Here is a 17,281-nt window from a genome sequence, read left to right on the forward strand (position 1 = left end):
ACTGTGAAAAACTAAGACACACCTGAATACACACACACATACACACACACACTGATGCAGAGATAAACATAGACAAAGCAAACATTTACAAACACACACACACACACACACACACACATATATTTTACACACATGGTTTATACACACATGCTCTAAAACCAGATTTTATACTAACATGCAAATACACACACACATGTACGCATGCACACACACACACACACACACACACACACACACACATCATTTGCACACATGCTTTATACACACATTCTCTAAAAACAGATTTCATACAAACATACACACGCACACACATGCACACAAATACACACACACACTTGTAATTGTCCCTTGGCTGTACCGTAGATTGGCTCAGTGAGTCACGGACCAAATCAATGTTGTGTAAATCAATGAAAATACATTTATAATGATGATAACATCAATAAAAGACAAACAGAAATATAATCTAAACAATCATCAAAATACTAGCAGCAAAAAAACTAGTCTGTATGTGTGTGTGTGTGTGAATGTTTGCTCTGTCCGTGTTTATCTCTGCATCAGTGTAAGAAGCATTGTGTCACTTTGTTCCACAGCTTAGAGAGAGAAAAACCATCACCCAATGCATTAAAGCATAAAAATGATGTAATTCGATTTTTAGATGTTTTGAATCTATTAACAATATATTTTTTTTGCATTTTTTTTTTGTTTGGTTATTTTTTTTTCACTCTTCTTGACATAAAGGGTTTTCTTTTGCATTTTCTTCCAGAAAATGTTCCATCAGAATTAAACAACCATTTTAAAGAATTTGGCACCTTTTGTTATTTTAGCTAATTGTAGCACAAATTCTCATGCAGCTGTTTTACCACTTTATCAAATTTCATTAGGCTACAATTATTAGATGTTTTCAATCCACATTTTGTTGTGTTCCTGTCCTCAAAATCCAACTTGGTGTTTCTTTGGTGGCTGGTTGGCAATTTTGATTTGACCCAAAATTTATATAAGGCCAGGCATGGCTGTGTGGCAAGAGGCTTGCTTCTGAACCATATGGTTTTGGGTTCAGTCCCACTGCATAGCACCTTAAACAAGTGTCTTCTACTACAACCTCAGGCCAATCAAAGACTTGTGAATGGACTTGGTCGATGGAAACTGAAAAAAGCCTGCTGTATATATATATATATATATATATATATATATATATATATAGGTGCAGGAGTCGGTGTGTGGTAAGAAGCTTGCTTCCCAACCACATGGTTCTGGTTCAGTCCCACTGCATGGCAACTTAGGCAAGTATCCTCTACTATAGCCTTGGGCTAATCAAAGCCTTGTGAGTGGATTTGGGAGATGGAAACTGAAAGAAGCCCATCATATATGTGTATATATCTATGTGTGCATGTGTGTGCATACATGTGTGTGTGGCATGCATGTGTGTGTGCATGTGTATGTGTGTATATGCATGTGTATGTGTGTGTGTATATGTGTGTGTGTGTGCATGCATGTGCATGGGTGTGTGTGCATGCATACGTGTGTTTATGTGCATACATATGCATGCATTGTATAGTGCTTAGGGTGTTTCACTCCCAATCGCCAGATCGCAGATTTGATTCTCAGACCAAATTGCACATTGTGTTCTTGAGCAAGACACTTCATTCCACGTCGTCCCAGTCCACTCGGCTGTCAATGGGTAACCCTGCTATATCCAGCAGGCTGGCATCATTCAAAAGCTAAAATAATGCAAAGCGCACTGTGACCAGTGATGTATAACAACATCCAATACCTTGGTTGATCATGTGATCGCGTGATATATAAAAAGGTCCTCTACAGCAAGAAACCTGTTCTGCTCTGGCCCTTTCTCAGTTTGACTCCTCATTTCAGGTCACATAATCTTGCAAGGTGTATGTTGACCTCACCAGAACTGGTGGCTTGGCAAAGCCTCCCAGTACGTGTTGTAAAGTGACCAGCATTAAAAAGGGCATCCAACCGTTAAAAGCCATGCCACAGAAAACAGCAGGACAAAATCTATATAGGATGTTATCCAGTGGCCAGCAAGTAATCTTAATATATAAATCTGAAGTTGTGTGTTTGTGTGAAGCCTTTTTGAATGTTTATAGAAATCCACATTTTCCACTTTTTCGTAAAAATTTTTACATCAATGGAATTTTCTCGATGTGAACTTTCCAGTGCAGTAATTAGATTTTTAAAATTCCGTTTACTTTGTGTGATTTAAGGGAGATTTGGCTGTTGTTTCTAGCAACTTTTATATTTCATCCCTTCTACCTGGAACGCCATTCTTACACACGCGCTCAACATAAAAATATAGAGAATAAGAGTAAAAGAGGGAGAGAGAGAGAGAGAAAGTGATACATTCAACGTCATAGATTAAACTTTCATCTCAGTGTTCTTTACCTATTTTTCATAACATAGATACGTAAAAACACACACAACCACACATACATGACCTGTGACAACAACATACACATTGCTCTCAATCTCTATTCATTTCTCCCCCTCTTCCTCTCTCGTTCTCTCAAATGTATACACGTGCAAGTAAACAATCATTCACATCGTGGTATATTTACAAAACATCGATGGCATAACTAGAGTTGTATCCCCCAACTTTGGAAGGTCATAACTTTCATAAAAATGAATATTTTTTAATGAAATTTTCTATGCATATATTATTTATTATGTAGATTCCAAATATACAAAAATTTTCGGTGAAAGTGTTTTGGAAGGGGGTGGGGTACAATATTCGGAAATTCCACTTAAATTCCTCTTAACTTCCAGGAAAATGAATATTTTTTCATGAAATTTTGTACAAATGTACCTTGATGTATGTACATTTCAAGCATGTAGGAATTTTGAAGGAAACAACTGCAGGTTATTTTTGAGAAGTCTTCCCCACTCGGTGGTGTTTCGGAGCAAGTCGTCCATATTTGTTTCATTTTTCTCTATTATGTGCTTATGTGCATCCTTAGATTTCTAATGAAGTAATAGGCAGTGAAGAGAAGCAGTCATAAGAAAACTTTTAACTACCCCTATTCCTTTCTCTCCCCCTCTCTACCTCTTCCTCTCTCGCTCTCTCAAAAGCATACACGTGCAAGTACACAATCATTCAGTAAAATATAACTCATGTTCATCAATGTTTTGTAAATTTACCACGATTTTCACTAGGGTGTTAGGGTTAGGGTTTTAGGGTCAGGGTTAGGGTTTAGGATTAATGTTATGGTTACGTTTTTTAGGGTCAGGGTTAGGGTTTAGGGTTAGTGTTAGGATTAGGTTTAGGATTAGGGTTGGGTAATCGTGCAGGTGTTAATCTGAAAAATTACAGATATGTGAAAAGTACCGACCCTGCCATCTATTATAACTTTTGTTGTTCTGTTTAATATATACATAGATTATGCCTCCAAAGAAGAGAGTTTGCTGGGGAAAGACAGCGACCGGTTTAAAATGACAGCCACAGACTGCAGCAATTCACCACATTCCAGTAGCTACTTTGAACATAATGCAAAATGGTGCATCAACACCTTCTGCCCAATCTGATAGAATTCTGGCAAAACTGTTTAGCAACAGATCGCCAGCAATTGCTTCATCACAAATTGCCATCCTAGCTCCTGTGAAAAGGGATTACCCTGCTATGTATAATCAGGGCAGCGCAAAAAGTTGTTTTGCACAAGCATTTCTATAGCCAATTACACGGATGAAATTTACATATGCTTAATAATTTTACGCAAAACAGCCTTCAGACTTTCCCTATTAATTTCATCGTCTTTTGAATTATGAATATATTTACATCATAAGGGTTTTTTCGTTGTAAGGCTTTCTTTTTTAGTTGATTTTCAGCTAGCAAGACTTTTCGTAGATGGCATAATAAGTCACACCCGGACAAGGTCGGGTTATACTGCTAGTAAACTATATAGGTAATGATTAATACAAAACATATAATTATGTAGATTGATTTATAGATTAGGTATGTAACACCCTTTACATAAGAACAAATCTTTTCTGTTCATTCCCCTCACTTTCAACCCCTGAAATAATTACACGCACGCACACGCACACACACACACACACATCATCATCATCATCATCATTTAACGTCGCTTTCCATGCTAGCATGGGTTGGACGATTTGACTGAGGATTGGTGAACCAGATGGCTGCACCAGGCTCCAATCTGATCTGGCAGAGTTTCTACAGCTGGATGCCCTTCCTAACGCCAACCACTCCGAGAGTGTAGTGGGTGCTTTTACGTGTCACCCGCACGAAGGCCAGTCAGGCGGAACTGGCAACGGCCAAGCTCAAATGGTGTTTTTTACGTACCACCTGCACAGGAGCCAGTCCAGTGGCACTGGCAACGACCTCGCTCGTATATCCTTTCATGTGCCACCGGCACAAGTGCCAGGAAGGGCATCCTGGTAATGATCAAGCTCGAATGGTACCTTTTTATATAATTACAGCGTGATGTGCTGCTTGACTGGTCCCCCCCCTCTCTCTCTCTCTATATATATATATATATATATATGTATATATATAAAAATTACGATTTATGCATTGTTGTCTCTCAAATATTTAAAATCTACAATTAAGAGCCCTATCTAGTCGCTGACATACCCACCCCTGCCCATTTTCCTTTATTCAAAAATTCTTATCGCTCCTTAAAATTATGGCTTTTAAGTGTTGATTTCTCAGCCCAAGAATTACAGCGTGATGTGCTGCTTGACTGGTCCCCCCTCTCTCTCTCTCTTTATATATATTTATATATATATATATATATATATATATATATATATATATGATGATGATGATGATGATCTTTTCTCCCGCCATGCCTCTGTCTACCCCTCCATCCTCTCTCTCTCTCTCTCTCTCTCTCTCGTAGTTTTTTTCCTTAAGGTCTTCAGGTTCTGGCTATATATAAATGAGAAATCCATTCTAAATTATCTCAATCCCTTCTCTCCGCTGACATACTACGACGAAGTCTCCAAGATGCAGATAAGATAGAGATTTTTATTTATCTACGGCCTCAAACATCTCATACCTTCGCGCTTTAGTTTGCCCTCTATTATTTATCTTGTTTCTCTCCATGAAATTCAATTGAATTCAGTTGTTGTCTTAAATTCATACTTATTCATTTTCTAAGCTTCCTAAATTCATGCTACGTTATATTCTATTCACCTAGAATTCATTGCTCTTTTAAAAATTACGATTTATGCATTGTTGTCTCTCAAATATTTAAAATCTACAATTAAGAGCCCTATCTACTCGCTGACATACCCACCCCTACCCATTTTCCTTTATTCAAAAATTCTAATTCTTATCGCTCCTTAAAATTATGGCTTTTAAGTGTTGATTTCTCAGCCCAAGAATTACAGCGTGATGTGCTGCTTGACTGGTCCCCCCTCTCTCTCTCTCTTTATATATATATATATATATATATATATGATGATGATGATGATGATCTTTTCTCCCGCCATGCCTCTGTCTACCCCTCCATCCTCTCTCTCTCTCTCTCTCTCTCTCTCTCTCTCTCGTAGTTTTTCCTTAAGGTCTTCAGGTTCTGGCTATATATAAATGAGAAATCCATTCTAAATTATCTCAATCCCTTCTCTCCGCTGACATACTACGACGAAGTCTCCAAGATGCAGATAAGATAGAGATTTTTATTTATCTACGGCCTCAAACATCTCATACCTTCGCGCTTTAGTTTGCCCTCTATTATTTATCTTGTTTCTCTCCATGAAATTCAATTGAATTCAGTTGTTGTCTTAAATTCATACTTATTCATTTTCTAAGCTTCCTAAATTCATGCTACGTTATATTCTATTCACCTAGAATTCATTGCTCTTTTAAAAATTACGATTTATGCATTGTTGTCTCTCAAATATTTAAAATCTACAATTAAGAGCCCTATCTACTCGCTGACGGTAACCCGCCCTCCCACCCCCTCCACCGGAAGTTCATTCCTCTGTCATCCTGTCATCCTCGGCTGTCTCCCGGAACCCATCTAGTGGCCTTGGCCATCCTCTCCCCTACCTTTGGGTAGCGCATTAAGTTTGAGAAATGTTTGCAGGTTGTAGGTACTGTTTTGCTTATGAATTCTTCCAATTGCAAGTTTTCTTTTCAGGTACACGACACTGCTTTTCCTCTTCCCAGGCTACAGGCCCACACCCCCAACACCCATACTGTTAGGATTGGCACTCTCAACGTCGGCACGCTGAAAGGTAGATCTGGTGAAATTGTTGAGATGCTTGAACGGAGACGCGTAGATTTGTGCTGCATCCAGGAAGTAAGATGGAGAGGAGGTTCTGCGAGGTTCCTCACAGGCAAAGAACACAGGTACAAGATTTTCTGGGCAGGGAACACTGACGGGGTCGGGGGCGTAGGAATACTTCTAGCGGAGAAATGGGTGGATAAGGTAATCGAGGTCGTTAGAGTAAGTGACAGAGTACTTAAGATCAGACTAGTGCTTCATCATAGATTAGCTACTGTCATCTCAGCCTATGCACCTCAACCGGGGCTACCAGATGGTCTGAAAGACCAATTCTATGACACCCTCTTGCAAACTACCTCGTCGACGAGTGACAGGGACCTTCTCTTTGTGGCTGGAGACTTCAACGGTCATGTCGGACGTCGTGCTGGAGGCTTCCATGGCATACATGGAGGCTATGGCTTCCGTTCCTGCAACGAGGAGGGAACCAGACTGCTGGAGTTCTGTGATGCAACCGATCTTATGGTCTGCAATACCAACTTCAGGAAACCTGCCAGTCACCTAGTCACCTACCGCTCCGGCAGACACTCTAGCCAAATCGACTACATCCTCGCCAGAAATAGGGAAAGAGGGCGGCTTATAAATGCCAAAACCTACCCTGGTGAAGAATGTACCCCACAACATAGATTAGTAGTTAGCGACTTGGGGATCAAGGCAAAATGGGTGCCCAGAATTAGACAGGCTTGGAGGAGAAGGGTGTGGAAGCTTAAAGACCCTGCAAACGGACAGAGACTTAGAGACAAGTTACTTGAAGCATTTAACGAAATAGAAGGGGATATAGCATCATACAACGTGGAAGACAATTGGAGATTTCTGCGGGACAACCTGTTGAAAGCCACCGACCAGATTTGTGGGTGGTGTAAGGTCCCCTCCCGACCCAGAGTAACGTGGTGGTGGAACAAGGAGGTAGACAGGGCTATTAGACAAAAAAAACAGGCTTGGAAGGACTGGAAGAACGGTGGTAGCAGGGAATTGTACCAATGTGCCAGAAGGGAGGCTAGGCGACAGGTTTATTTAGCCAGAGGGGAAGCAGATAAGGAAAGATTTGCCAATGTTCTGCGCCGTGAGGACCAAAGACTCGAGGTATTTCGTGTTGCAAGACAGTGTAGGAGAGAGAATAGTGATGTTGTAGGAGAGAAATGTGTTCGCATGGATGATGGTACGCTTGCATTAAATGAGGATGCAAAGGAAGAGGTCTGGAGATGCCACTACGATAGATTGCTTAATAAAGAGAATGAATGGGAGAAAGAGAGCCTGCCGTATGTCGACCCAATAGAGGGACCAGCTATCCGAGTTGATAGTACCAGGGTAGATAAAGCAATTAAGAGTATGAAGACCGGGAAAGCCCCCGGCCCATCAGGAATCACTGCAGAGATGCTCAAAATATCTGGCAGTGTTGGCTATAGCCTAGTCACCCGTATTACGAACCAGGTGATACACGAAGGAGTCATACCCAATGACTGGTGTAGCAGCATCATAGTCAACTGCTACAAAGGTAAAGGTGACGCTTTAGATACAAATAATTACAGAGGCATCAAGCTGTTAGATCAGGTTATGAAAGTTACAGAGAGGGTCATAGCCCAACTAATTAGGGAGCGAATCAATTTAGATGAGATGCAGTTTGGGTTCGTGCCAGGTAAAAGCACTACTGATGCCTTATTTCTAGTGAGACAGTTGCAGGAGAAATACCTAGCTAAGGATAAACCTCTGTACCTGGCTTTCGTTGACATGGAGAAAGCCTTTGACAGGGTCCCCCGATCCCTTATCTGGTGGTCAATGAGGAAACTTGGGATAGAAGAATGGTTAGTGAAAGCTGTGCGAGCCATGTACAGAGATGCTGCCAGTGAGGTGAGGGTTGGAAATGAGTACAGCAATGAATTCCGGGTAGAAGTAGGGGTCCACCAAGGTTCCGTCCTCAGCCCCCTCTTATTTATCATAGTCCTCCAGGCAATCACAGAGGAGTTCAAGACAGGTTGCCCCTGGGAGCTCCTCTATGCTGATGACCTTGCCCTAATTGCGGAGTCACTATCAGAACTAGAGGAGAAGTTTCAGGTGTGGAAGCAAGGTCTAGAATTGAAGGGCCTTAGAGTCAACCTAGCTAAAACCAAAATCCTAATAAGTAGGAAAGTAGATAAAACACAAACCCCTTCAGGTAGATAGCCCTGCTCAGTATGTAGAAAAGGAGTAGGTAGTAACTCTATAAGATGTACCCGGTGCAAGCTATGGACACATAAGAGATGCAGCAACATCAAAGGCAGGTTAACTAGCAAGTTAGTTTTTGTTTGTGGCAGATGTTCAGGTGCAATAAAGACTGGAAACAACTTCTATCTCATTCCAGGGTGAAAAACTAGAGGTAGTCGATAGCTTCCGCTATCTGGGCGACCAAGTTAGTAGTGGGGGTGGGTGCGCTGAAAGTGTAGCTGCTAGAATAAGAATAGCCTGGGCAAAGTTTAGAGAGCTCTTACCCCTGCTGGCGACAAAGGGACTCTCACTCAGAGTAAAAGGCAGACTGTATGACGCATGCGTACGAACAACCATGCTACATGGCAGTGAAACATGGGCTGTAACTGCTGAGGACATACGTAAGCTCGCAAGGAATGAAGCCAGTATGCTCCGTTGGATGTGTAATGTCAATGTGAATACCCGTCAGAGTGTAAGTATCTTGAGAGAAAAGCTGAACATTAGAAGCATCAGTTGTGGCGTGCAAGAGAGACGATTGCGCTGGTATGGACATGTGGTGAGAATGGAGGAGGATAGCTGCGTGAAAAAGTGCCACACCCTAACAGTTGAGGGAACCCGTGGAAGAGGTAGGCCCAGGAAGACCTGGGCTGAGGTGGTGAGGCAAGACCTTCGTACATTGGGCCTCACCGAGGCGATGACTACTGACCGAGACCTTTGGAAATGTGCTGTGCGTGAGAAGACCCGGCAAGCCAAGTAAGATCGTTGCCAGTGCCCCTGGACTGGTTCTTGTGCGGGTGGCACATGAGATGCACCATTTTGAGCGTGGCCGTTGCCAGTACCGCCTGACTGGCTCCTGTAGGATTTTCGAGCGAGATCGTTGCCAGTGCCCCTGGACTGGCTTGTGCGGGTGGCACATAAAAGACACCATTTCGAGCGTGGCCGTTTTCGTGCGGGTGACACGTAAAAGCACCCACTACACTCTCTGAGTGGTTGGCGTTAGGAAGGGCATCCAGCTGTAGAAACTCTGCCAAATCAGACTGGAGCCTGGTGTTGCCATCCGGTTTCACCAGTCCTCAGTCAAATCGTCCAACCCATGCTAGCATGGAAAGCGGACGTTAAACGATGATGATGATGATGATGATATATATATATATTCTTTGACACCAACACGGATAGGAAAACTTTCTTTTTTCCGTCAAGAGCTTATATGCCCCTTTATTAAACTATTTTCCTTAGTCATTGCTTTAAGCTTATGTAAAAGACCATTATTATTATTATTTACAGGATATATATATATATATATATATATATATATATATATATATATATATATATCGATATCTCTTTACTCTTTTACTTGTTTCAGTCATTTGACTGTGGCCATGCTGGAGCACCGCCTGTAGTCGAGCAAATCGACCCCAGAACTTATTCTTATTCTATCGGTCTGTTTTGCCGGACTGCTATGTTACAGGGACGTAAACACACCAGCATCGGTTGTCAGGCGATGTTGGGGGGACAAACACAGACACACAAACATACACACACACACATATATACGACAGGCTTCTTTCAGTTTCCGTCTACCAAATCCACTCACAAAGCTTTGGTCAGCCCCAGGCTATAGTAGAAGACACTTGTCCAAGTTGCCACGCAGTGGGACTGAACCTGGAACCATGTGGTTGGTAAGCAAGCTACTTAGCGGTTCGGCAAAAGAGACTGATAGAATAAGTACTAGGCTTACAAAGAATGAGTCGTGGGGTCGATTTGCTCAACTAAAGGCAGTGCTCCAGTATGGCCGCAGTCAAATGACTGAAACAAGTAAAAGAGTAAAGAGTATATGCACTCACACATATATGAAGAGAAAAGTAAATTGAAAGAGAGATAGGAGGGGAGAGAGACATAGGAGTTTCAATTAATTTTGACAGGAGAATAAGATTATTTTAAAAAATAATCTTCAGAAATATCAGATTTCATGGCATTTCTCTCCTTCAGCCAGCAACAACAGAACTTATCCAAATATCAGCCATGGCACCAGAAATGTCACTGTAATTGCATTTCACTTGAAGAAGTTCCAGAATCGAGACAGATTGAGACAATGCATCTCTACCATTTCTGTGGAAAATACAATAAACGAGTAATCTAATCTTCATTAAGTTACATTCCATTTTCGAAAATTTTCTTCAGCTTAATTTAATGGAACACAACTAGTAGTATTAGTAGAAGTAGCAGGAGTTGCAGTTTTGTTTTTTTGTTTGATTCCCTCTACCACCACCCCACACACATACGCAAGATCAAAGATGCAATGTTTACAATCTGATCAGTAAAACATAACATGATAAAAACAATATATTTAATTGCGTGTGGAATGTGTGCATGCTGAGGCTTATAAATATATACACACGCACACACACACACACACACATATATATAGATAGATTGATAAATACACATATAATAATATAAATGAAATATATATATATAGGCATATATACATGCATATATGTACATACTGACATATATATATGTGTGTGTAATATAATGTTAGGATAAAATCTTTATAAGAATTTATCAAGTAGTTAGCGTGAAAAAAGCCTCATAAGGAAAAAAGATGTGTGTATATATATATATATATATATATATATATATATGTATATACACACACACACACACACACACACACACACACACACACACATATATATACATATATAATAATATAAATGAAATATATATATATAGGCATATATACATGCATGTATGTACATTCTGACATATATATATATATATATGTGTGTGTGTATATATATATATATATATATATATATATATGCATATATGGCTACAGGATGTCACAAAACATAAACAACATGAAATATGAAAACATGAAATCCAAAATACAAGAAACCACATGAAATACAAAGATAAACTTTTTTTGTGAACAACAAGAGAAACAAATGGGAAGCAAGACAAGTAACATAAAGAACGACTCTTCATCAGTTGTCGGCTGTGTATCTACTTCACATTTCGAGCAATTAACCCTTTTGTTACTGCATTTTGAGATGCTCTGAGTTTCTTTCAATTACTTTAAATATCACAAAGGATTTAGTAAAATAACTTAGTTGTCATTAAGCTAGTATTAGGAACATAAATTGTGACTAAAGTTTGGTGGAAGATTTTAATTTAGAACTTATGAAAACAAGACATTTGTACTGCAAAGCCAGAAACGGTTTCAGCCAGGTTGGTAATGAAAGTGTTAAGAGTACACATATCTGTGGAGTGCTCAGCCACTTGCAAGTTAATTCCATGACTAGATTGTTCTGTGGACTGGATCAACTGGAACCCTCGTCGTCGTAACTGATGGAGAGCCATATGTAAGAAAAACATTTTTAATAGTTCTTTAAAGCCTGCAATATAGACCCAACTTCACAAATAAAATCTGGAATGATCTTTGAGATATTTGGGTGGGGGGGGATAAAAAAAAGTATGTCTTATATGGAATCAAATATGGTATTTGACATTCTATAAATGATATATCTTTATTTTCTGTTAGAACAGAACAACTCTGAATATTAGACCAGCCGTGGGCAAACTGTAGTCTGTGAGACTCTGAATATTTAACAAATAATTAACTGGGATTTCTTTAGTAATTCGATCCACCTGATGATGACCCATTCCTGATATGACCCAGTTCTTGTAAGGGGTTGCACATGCCTGTGTTAGACATTCCATTCCTCACAATCATTATCATCACATCATCATCATCATCCTTTAGTGCCTGTTTCTCATGCTGGCTTGGGTTGGATAGGCTTGATAGGAGCTGGCAAGGCCAGGGGGGACACCAGATTCCATTCTCTAAAAGACATCTAATTTTGTTGAAACACCGGAACTCTAAATGTTAGAATTTCCATCCTTCATTTTTGAACATATTCCATATTTCGTGGAAGTTGTTCTCTTCTCGTCTGTCTTGAAGAGCAAGAACTGTAAGCATCCAAAAACTTCCAATTCTTCACAACAATATTTATGACACTCCATCGGTTACGACGACGAGGGTCCCAGTTGATCCGATCAATGGAACAGCTTGCTTGTGAAAGTAACATGCAACTGGCTGAGCACTCCACAGACACGTGTACCCCTAATGTAGTTCTCGGGGAAATTCAGCGTGACACAGTGTGACAAGGCTGGCCTTTGAAATACAAGTACAACAGAAGCAGGAAGAAAGCATGAGAGAGAGTTGTGGTGAAAGAGTACAGCAGGGTTCGCCACCCCACCCCCCTGCTGGAGCCTCGTGGAGCTTTAGGTGTTGTTGCTCAATAAACACTCGCAATGCCCGGTTTGGGAATCGAAACAGCGATCCTATGACCGCGAGTCCACTGCCCTAACCACAACAATATAATTCAGCCCAAAACTCTGCTACCTTCAATTTGTCTGACTGGTAAAACAAGTTCTGTGCCAATCTTTGCACAATTCATTTGGTTTGTAAAAGTCAGGGCGTTATAGTATTTGTGTTGGAGGAACGAGGAGTTAATCCTGCCAAGGAACACAGAAACAGATACATATGCGTGTGTGTGTGTGTGCGTGTATGTATGTGTGTGTATGTATATAGACTCAGGTAATCATATGAAATCAATATTATCTACCTGGAGAATTTACAATGATTAATATAGTTTATTATTATATAAGGAAACAGATAATCCCTCTGTCGATTGCTGACGATAATGATAATAATAATAATGATGACAGTGGGGGCTATTGTCATTGCTCTCATCGTCATTGTCATCATCGATGTTGTCGTCATCACCATCTGTTGTTATCATCATCATCATCATCAACAATATCATTGTCATAATCATCATCATCAATATCATCATCATCATCATCATCATCCATGTCATCGTCATCATCCATATCATCATCATCAGCAGCAGCTTGTCATCATTGATATCACCACCACTGTGATCATCATCATCACCATCATCATCATCATCATTGCCGTCATTATCACGACAACTACCACCACCACTATAATCTCTGCCGCCTCCTCCTCCTCCTCCTCATCATCATCATCATCACTATAATAATCATCACTGTCATAGTGGTAGTATTTGCGGTTATGGCGGTGGTGGTGGTGGTGGTGGTGATGGTGGCAGCAGTGACGATTATGGTAGTTTAGTAGTGTTCCTGTTTTACAGCCAAACTAACTGAGGCGAGACTGGACCAAGCATTAGGTAGAGTATGAGATATTAGAAGAGTCGGGAGTGTCACACATTAGCAAGGGCAGGAATTGAACCACTCACGCCTGGGTCTGGGATCTGAAGTCTATCACATTCACCCACTCATGTTTGTTGTTGCTGTTGTACATATTTAACCCTAGGTCAGGCCTGATTGAGCATGTCCATGATCAAAGTTATTTCATCCATGACCATCCCGTAGACTTGATAGGCACAGTGTGCCTCAGATGCCCACCTCATCTAACACATGTTTTACTAAGCCAGTAAGGTTATTAAAGGGAGATTCGGTTGCTATTTCTAGTGAAGCAGGTGGCCACACAGAGGCGTCTATGCTTATTCATACTGTAGTTAGGACAACATTATCTGTGTCCTTCTTTTGGAAAATGGTCAAGAGTGATTCGAAGGAGATTTGGCTGCTATTTCTCAATATCCTAGTAGGCATATGATCAAGGGTACTTCAGCCATGACCATCCCAACTTTTGACGGGTATGTAAGGCTACATTATCAAAATACATTCTCCCCATTTGTTTAAAAGACAGCTGGGTATGATTTAAGCGAGATATTTGGCTGTTATTTCTAGTAGGCAAAGTGACCACATAGAGACCCAAGTGTTATCTTATTGTTCTTATCATACTTATCGTTGTCGTTGTTGTTGTTGTTGTTGTCCAGGTGGCAAGCTGGCAGAATCAGTGTGTCAGACAAAGCACTTTGCTGTAATTGTTCCGGCTCACTGCATTCTGAGTTCAAATCTGACCAAAGTCAACTTCACCTTTCATTTCAAAAAAACAAAATTGCGTCTCGCCCCACTCCACCCCGGCCAGGTAACCTTGTCCTTCCTCTACAGCAAGATACATCTTTCTGTCTCACTACAACTTTTGATCATCCGACACAAGATCACCTCCTCAAATGCCCCCTCTCCTCTCGAAAGTTTTTTTCTTTTTTGTCTTGCAAGTACCTGGTGACCCTGTCAGTGCAGATGCCACTTAAAGAGCATCCAGTCCACACTGTAAAGTGGTTGGTGTTGGGAAGGGCGTCCAGCTGTAAAAATCCTGCCAAAACAGTCACAGAAGTCTGGTGCAGGCTTCTGCCTGGTTGGCTCTTGTGAAACCGTCCTGCCCATACTAGCAGGGAAGGCAGACATTAAACAATTATTATTATTATTATTATTATTATTATTATTGCTGTCATTATTTTTATTATCCTTGCCTTAGTGAAGGTGGACGTATTGTTTTCAGTCGTGTTTGTTTGTTTGTTTGTTTGTTTGTTCATGGACAAGATATCTCAAGAACTGTTGGATGGATTCAGATGAAACTTTCAGGAATGTTTGGTCTTGTGACTGGCACAAATTGATTAGATTTTGGGATCGATCCAGTACTGGACAAGGATTCTGGATTATTTTTCTGTTTTTTTTTTCACTTAATTTTTGAGAGCGGTCGGGTTCATTTTTAGTATTCTCATTTGTGAGAGCAGTCGAGTTTATTCCAGATATTCTCATTTTAAAAATCATCTCTGGCTAATCGTTGAGAGGACGCTGGTGTTGCCTTGGTGGAGGTTTGCGCTCTCTGAGTGCTCTTATTATTATTATTATTATTATTATTCGTGTTGCCATTATTTTTATTACCTCCACCTTAGCGAAAGATATTGTTTTCAGTCATGTTTGTTTGTCCGTGGACAAGACATCTCAAGAACTACCGGATGGATTTGAATGAAACTCTCAGGGATGTTTGGCCTCGTAACTGGCATGAACTGATGAGATTTTGGATCAATCTGGTACCAGACAAGGATTCTGGATTATTTTTCTGTTTTTTTTGTACTTGATTTTTGAGGGCAGCCAAGTTCATTTTTAGTATTCTCATTTGTGAGAGCAGTTGAGTTTATTTCAGATATTCTCATTTTAAAAATCATCTCTGACTAATCGTTGAGAGGACGTTGGTGTTGCCATGACAGAGGCCTGTGCCCTCTGAGTGCTCTTGATATTATTGGTTTTGATATTTTTGTTCCTCAATGTGGAAATCTATAAATTTCAAAATTTCAAGATAGATTTTTCTTTTCCTTTGACAGGGGCCTTACCATATGCCACCAGAACCCTACAACCCTGAAAATCTAAACATGAGACAGATCCTGTACAAGTACTGGGCACGCTGGGGTTGCTGGTATAAATATCAACCCCTTGACCACATACGATATTATTTTGGGGAAAAAGTCGCCATTTATTTTGCGTGGTTGGGTAAGTATTCTTGTATTTTTTTACTTGTTTTAGTCATTTGATTGCGACCATGCTGGAGCACCGCATTTAGTGAAGTAAATCGACCCCAGGACTTATTCTTTGTAAGCCTAGCACTTATTCTATCGGTCTCTTTTGCCGAACCACTAAGTTACAGAGACATCGGTTGTCAAGCAATGCTGGAGGGACAAACACACACACACACACAAACACACATACACACACACACACACACATACATATATATATACACGATGGGCTTCTTTTAGTTTCCGTCTACCAAATCCGCTCACAAGGCTTTGGTTGGCTTAAGGCTATAGTAGAAGACACTTGCACCAGGTGCCAGGCAGTGGGACTGAAAACAGAACCATGTGGTTGGGAAGCGAGTGTTTTGCCACACAGCCACAACTGCACCTATTCTTTTCTTTTACTCGTTTACTTGTTTCAGTCATTTGACTGCGGCCATGCTGGAGCACCGCCTTTAGTTGAAGAAATCAACCTGAGGACTTATTCTTTGTAAGCCGAGTACTTATTCTATCGATCTCTTTTACTGAACTGCTAAGTTATGGAGACTTAAACACACCATCAGTGGTTGTCAAACGATGTTGGGGGGACAAATGCAGACACAAACACAAACACACACACACACACACACACACACACACACATATGTACAATGGGCTTCTTTCAGTTTCCGTCTACCATATCCACTCACAAGGCTTTGGTTGGCCCGAGGCTATAGTAAAAGACACCTGCCCAAGGTGCCATGCAGTTGGACTGAACCTGGAACCATGTGGTTGGTAAGCAAGCTTCTTACCCCACGGCTACTCCTGCACCTATGCTGATAATCTTGAGTCAACTGATGCTAATTGGTAGAATTTGGTTGTTGATGGTGATACTATTTTGAGAATGCTATGGTACCATGCAGTGGAATTGAAACCAAACAAGCTTTTTAAACACCCAACCAAACCTGCACCTGTTAATTTGCATAAAACAAATGAAAATAGAAAAACAGATGCAAAAATGAAGTAAACAAATAAATGACTAGAACATCATCATCATCGTCGTCATCGCCGTTGTTTAACGTCTGCTTTCCATGCTGTCATGAATTGGACAGTTTGACTGAGGTCTGGCAAGCCGGGAGGCTGCACCAGGCTCCAATCTAATCTGGCAGAGTTTCTACAGCTGGATGCTCTTCCTAACGCTAACCACTCCAAGAGTGTAGTGGATACTACACTCAGGCAGCACTGGCATCAATCATGCTTGAATGGTGCTTTTTACATCTCACCGGCATGGGTGCCAGTCTAGCGACACTGGCATTGATCACACTCAAATGGTGCTCTTGAATGGTGCTTTCAGCTGCACTGGCATCGACCACATTCGAA

At 40.7% G+C, this 17,281-nt stretch overlaps 1 protein-coding gene across 8 annotated transcripts in view; it reads left to right on the top strand.

Annotated features, from left to right (window-relative positions):
• LOC106868957 (anoctamin-7) overlaps nt 1-17,281 on the top strand; it is a 313,520-nt gene that overhangs the window by 252,408 nt on the left and 43,831 nt on the right. For all 8 annotated transcript variants that reach the window (XR_016238494.1, XR_016238495.1, XM_089342450.1 and 5 more), the window contains one exon: nt 15,734-15,899. Coding sequence is in view for 6 of the 8 variants with exons in the window: in XM_089342450.1 (XP_089198576.1) it covers nt 15,734-15,899 (166 nt within the window). In the remaining 2 variants the exon portion in view is untranslated. The remainder of the gene's footprint in view (nt 1-15,733; nt 15,900-17,281) is intronic.

Source organism: Octopus bimaculoides, chromosome 26, assembly GCF_046866305.1.
Source record: "Octopus bimaculoides isolate indiv1 chromosome 26, ASM4686630v1, whole genome shotgun sequence".
In the NCBI taxonomy this organism is placed as follows: Eukaryota; Metazoa; Mollusca; class Cephalopoda; order Octopoda; family Octopodidae; genus Octopus; species Octopus bimaculoides.